The 5,671-nt window shown below is 33.6% G+C and overlaps 1 protein-coding gene across 1 annotated transcript; it reads left to right on the top strand.

Moving 5' to 3' along the window:
- The first annotated feature begins 463 nt into the window (after positions 1 to 463).
- Positions 464 to 2,922, top strand: LOC133701838 (BOI-related E3 ubiquitin-protein ligase 1-like). Its single transcript, XM_062125961.1, has 4 exons — positions 464 to 1,295; positions 1,394 to 1,479; positions 1,627 to 1,985; positions 2,069 to 2,922. The coding sequence occupies exons 1-4, from the start codon at positions 1,249 to 1,251 to the stop codon at positions 2,612 to 2,614; spliced, it is 1,038 nt and encodes a 345-aa protein (XP_061981945.1). The 5' UTR covers positions 464 to 1,248; the 3' UTR covers positions 2,615 to 2,922.
- Positions 2,923 to 5,671: the final 2,749 nt, after the last annotated feature.

Raw genomic sequence — 5,671 nt, 5'->3', positions numbered from 1 at the left:
AAAATAGAGGCAACTATAGGTTAGAGATGATAATGAATATCTAAAAATCAGATTTTTATTATGTTTATACCCTACAGATATTATCCATTGATATGTATTATTTGATGTAGAATAAAGAATAATAATATATATCTGGGTATATATAGCTATATTAAATAAATATCCAAATTTATTTATTTATTTATTTTAACAACCGAGGAGAGTGCTGATGGACACACACCCCTCCAACTCACAACAACCGCGCATCATCCTATTTAACTAACACCATTGATTTTCTCAACCTCTCCACACATTTATTAATAGCTTTCCATCTTTTTTCTTAGAAAACAAAGGTAAAAATACAACGTTACAGTTATCAAGGTTGTTTTCTTTCTGGTGGGAAAAAAATAAAGTAAAAAAGAAAATAAAATGTTTAAATATATAAATAGTGGAAAGAAGGACAAATGAAATTAAATAAGTAGGAGTAGTCATGGTGTTGGTGGTGACAAACACGAGACTCCCCTTGAAGAAAAGCCAGCCCCACGCGAAGATGAGGAGAGAATTAAGCAAAGGCAAAGCCAACAAAACAATGAAAGAAAGAGCAGAATAAGGTGTCTCTCTCTTGGACTGATTCGTTTCAATCGCATCTCTCCCTCTCTTTTCATCCATCCACCTTGTATCTAAAGAGAGACAGAAGGGAAAGAAAGAAAGATATATAACACCAGAAGAAAATACAAAGCATAGACTACAAGAGGTAAATCAAAACCAAGAAAAAGATGATGATGATCGGCAGATAAACGGGTTTAAGTGATGATGAAGATTACTATTATCTAGCTAGTGCTAGTGCGTATTGGTTTCTAGTTTTTGGTGGTGGTGGTGGTCTCTTCTTCTCCTCGATATAACATAATTATATTTCTTGATTCTTTCATTGATTCTCTTTCTCCTTCTTTTTTCCGATTCTCGATTCTCGATTCTGAGAACTAGTTGTTGCTGGACTAGTGCAATTTTATGTCCCATTCGTTTTCCTCTCATTGAAGAGTCTGCCTTAGCTTGAGGGGCATCTTTTCATGCTTCGTATGTGCTAGCGTTCATTGCTCATCACAGTCGCGCCATACCTCTCTCTCTCTCCCACCTTTCTTTACCTTCTATACATATTCACGCCCAGCTCAGAAACACATATTTCTAGCTTTACTGCAACCTATTCATTTCTCTCACAAGTCTCAACCTTGGCCTATCTCGCTGCTGTTATCTATTGATTGATAATCTATAATGGCTGTCCAAGCTCAATATCCCTCTAATATCCTCCTCCTAAACAGGTAATTTGCTTGCTTTAAAAAAATCCTTAAAATCTCTCTCTGCATTTCCAAAACTTCCGCTAATTAATCCTTCCTTCATTTCCTCCTTTTGTATATAGAAACGGGCAAGAGGGTCAGGATTATTCATTGCAACCACGGCCTGGAGGATATCTTGATCAATCCTCTATGTTACTCAACAATGGAGGTACCTGATTAGCCCAGTCCTCTTAATCGATGCTTTGATTTTAGTGGGATTCTTCTTATTTTGAATACCAACATTGATTGGAAAATTCATGCAAAGTTTTTATATTTATATATAAATATAAATCTGATAACATCAAATTTGACGCAGGTGGCAATAATCAACGCAAGAGAGGAAGAGCAGCGCCAACAGGTACTACTGCTACAACCACAACAATCAATCAGTTCTGTATGCAACCTCAGCCTCAGCCTCTGTCAACAACTCAGTTAATAGACCTCTCTCAACTCCACAATCATCGTCATCATCAGCCTCAACCAAATCCAAATGTCGTGTCTACTGGCCTCCGTTTATCTTTTGGTGACCAACAACAACAGAATCATCATTACCAACAGCAGAATTTTGGCACCGGTGCATGTCAATCCTCTGCTCTGTTATCGTTATCATCAGAAGATTTCTCCATCCAAATCAAACGACAACGAGATGAAATTGATCAATTCCTTCAAGCCCAGGTACCAAAATTCTCTCTTCTCAGATGGGGCAGATTTTTTTTATGGCCGTGCATAAATGAACGAGAAGATTTCGCTTTATGCAGGGAGAGCAGCTGAGGCGCACATTAGCAGAGAAAAGACAGCGGCACTACCATGCACTATTAGGAGCAGCGGAGGAATCAATAGCCAGGAGATTGAGGGAAAAGGAAATGGAAATTGAGAAGGCCACTCGCAGAAACGCCGAGTTAGAAGCACGTGCTACACAACTTAGCATCGATGCACAGGTTTGGCAGGCAAAGGTCAGGACCCAGGAGGTAACAGCAGCTTCCTTGCAGGCCCAACTGCAGCAAGCTATCATGAATGGGGGGCTGGCGCAAGATAGCAGGAGAGGGGACGATGGAATAGGATGTCCCGGGGGAGTAGAAGGCCAGACCCAGGCTGAGGATGCTGAGTCGGCTTATGTTGACCCGGACCGGGTTACAGTCTTGCCAGGCGGACCGAGCTGCAAAGCGTGTCGGAAACGGATGGCTTCTGTGGTGCTTCTGCCATGTCGGCATCTTTGTGTCTGTACAGAATGTGACCAAGTGGTCCCAGCCTGCCCACTATGCCTCCATGTTAGAAATTCCAGTGTTGAGGTATTTCTTTGCTAACGAGGGCTAAGCCCAATGCAGATGGTCGAGGCCCATACAAAATGCCCAGCCCACATGTGGGCAAACGCCACAAAGAGAGAAGAAAAATGAAAAACAGGAAAAATAATGCCTAATTAATAAATCACAATTTATTTCTTTCTTTCTTTTGTGTTTTTTTTTTTTTGGGGTATTTTAAAATAACCCAAATTTTCTTGGAGTGAAGTACCTCTACCTAGAGGTAGTGTACATGGCCTCATGAGCAGTTTTTTGTCTTTATTCTTTTTTTTAAAAAAAATTCAATCCTATATAAATTCTTTTATTTAGTAGAAGCTGCATTAGTTTCTTTTGATCTCTTGATGACAATGGTGATTTTGTTGGTGACGTTTGTTAGTTTAGCTTAGGCACAAAAGAAGATGCAACAAAGTTTCACATTCCTAGAAATTGCAGATGGGTTATCTATCCATGATCATGGGAATGTGGTAGAACATGAAAGTGTTATTAAAGCTTATTTATTTTTGTTTTTTAAAATGTTTTTTTTCAAATTAAAAAGATTTTTTTAATTTTAAATTGTTTTAATTGACTAAATGTTAATTTTTAAATAAAAAATAATTTAAAAAGTAAATACTACTATACTGCACATTTTAGAAAATTAATGAAAATCGCATCTGATTAATATCTGTTATACTATAACCTCCTGAAAGGACAAAAAAAAAATCTTAATTTTCCTTTGCCCGTGCTGGTTTTATTTGTTATAATATTCTTAAATGCTTCCGAAGTAGCACTATTGTCATGTGTTACAGCTGATGTCTTTGGATTTTTATTATAAGCTATGATCGAATCACAAGACCAGAACACATGAATCTGGGTGGGAATTAAGTATCTGTTTCTCATTGCCTGGACGTAGCTGTCATAATTTGTCATCTTACCAAAACCTTATAACTTTGTTTTTAGGGTTGAGAGGGAGGGATGGTCGTTTATCATTTATTCCCCCTCCATAAACCATTAATCTCGCTCCGCATTTATTACAAGTTTTATTCGTCAACTACATTATGTTTATATTTGGTATAATTAATTACTATAAAGTACTATCTTATTAATTATAACATATCCAGTTCTTTTAAAATGTTTTTTCTAATTAATTCAAATTAAAAACAAGAAATATTTAAAAATTGAAGCTTTTAAATTTTAATTATTCCATTATATTTTTTAAAATAAATACATTATTGATGGATAATATTTGAAAATACAAAAAAAAATATTGAAATTAAAGTTTGTGATAGGTAATGATAAAAAGGGGGGGTGTAAATCCCGACCATATTAATTACAAAAAGGAAAACTTGCTACTTTTAGCTATATTTTCAAGAATACACTAATGGTTAATATAATTATTTGGGAAATATAGTATTATCATCAATTGTAAAAAAATATATATAATTGGGAATTAATGGTTTGATCTAAGTGATAACAATAGATTTTTTTTAATTGGTGGCAAGAAGTATCTTCGGATTAACTTAAACTCTAATTAAAGACTAAGTCTTATCTCTAGATAGTCTTAAAGATGTGCCTTCCACCGGCTTGGTGTATTCAAAGAATTTAATATATTTTTTTTTCCTAAATACCAAGTCTTATCGAATTACTTTGTTATATCATTGGACTACACTTAAGAAAAAAAGAAATATACGAGTGATTGAATGAATGAATGATCTAAATGATTTATTAATCTAATAAATAAATAATACGGAGGATGCGCTTTAAGATTATCTAGTGGGAAGATGTAGTCTCATTTGACGTGCAAACAAGACAAAAGATATCCCTAATCATCAAACCCAAAAGAAAAAAATACAATATATATTACCCTAAATTCCGAATAAAAAATAAGATATTGAATTTGTAGCATTAGCATAAAGCATGTTTCGTTATATTATATTAACAACCTTCTCTTTAATCAAGTCTACAAATTAATACTCCAAGAATAATTCAATTTTCATCCATCGTCTGATTATACCGAGGATGGTAATAAATAAAATGATGGAGGAAAAACTAGTGGCATTGAAGGTATGGATGGTGGTGGTGGAAATGGGGATAACAATCATGTGGTGGTGGCATCATCGAGGATCTTAATGTGGTCGTATGATGGGTTTTTTTGGGATGGTGATAGAAGAAAAGTGGTGATCATGATGATCATGATCATGATGATAAAATGGTGATTGTTATAGAGATCACATTGATGATAAGGTAGAGATAGTTATAGCAATGATGGATGGAATAGCAATTACATCGGTAACAAGGACACGGTTTATCATGGTGGCTAGATGACGGCAATAATATTTAGGGGTTAAATAAAAGAAAAAATTTACAAAATTTCTTGTGATCATTAATGTATACTAAAAATAAAATAAAAAATATTATTTCTTTAAAATATATATATATATATATATATATATATATATATATATATATATATATATATATATTAAAGCAAACACCACTAGAAACGAAAACTACCAAAGATATATAATTAACGGTTCTTCATTTTTTAAAGGTTTTTTTATTAAAAAAAAAAGAGGAAATTTAAGGATTGGAGGGCGAACTGCAGACATTCAAAGGAGGAGACAGTTGATTCTGTATGTAAATGCAACATTAAGAAGAAATATAATTTTTGTGGGAAAAACGTTGTATATCCACTTATAGATGGATTGAAAACTATATATTTTTTTAAAAGTAATTTTTTATTTCAATCGTGAAACTTTTTTATATTATGTTAACTAGAAATTAAGGTAGATAGTTTGTTTCAATTAGGTTTATAAGGTTTTCTAAAAAATTTTGATCCTAAAAGTTTTTGTTTTAATTTTGATCTTTATTTATTAAGGTTTTGACATTTCAGTCCTATGATTTATTTATTTTACATTTCAATTTCTAAATCTTGTAAGAAGAGAGAGTCAATAAAAAATAAGACAGAATATTAAAAATTGTTTGTTGTATATGTTGCGACAACCATAAGAAACTATCTTGATGTCAATAGGATCCACTTGGTTAGAAGAGTTCCATCAAACCTTTTTGACCTCATATTTTGCTGAG

The sequence above is a fragment of the Populus nigra genome, chromosome 8 (assembly GCF_951802175.1).
Source record: "Populus nigra chromosome 8, ddPopNigr1.1, whole genome shotgun sequence".
Lineage (NCBI taxonomy): Eukaryota > Viridiplantae > Streptophyta > Magnoliopsida > Malpighiales > Salicaceae > Populus > Populus nigra.
This window is presented reverse-complemented; position numbering and strand designations above follow the sequence as displayed.

Excerpts from the sequence above, each read along its gene's own strand:
- LOC133701838 (XM_062125961.1), top strand. The coding sequence starts at position 1,249 with ATGGCTGTCCAAGCTCAATATCCCTCTAATATCCTCCTCCTAAACAG. Across the intron at positions 1,296-1,393 it reads AATATCCTCCTCCTAAACAG|AAACGGGCAAGAGGGTCAGG; the intron begins GTAATTTGCTTG and ends TTTTGTATATAG. Across the intron at positions 1,480-1,626 it reads TATGTTACTCAACAATGGAG|GTGGCAATAATCAACGCAAG; the intron begins GTACCTGATTAG and ends AATTTGACGCAG.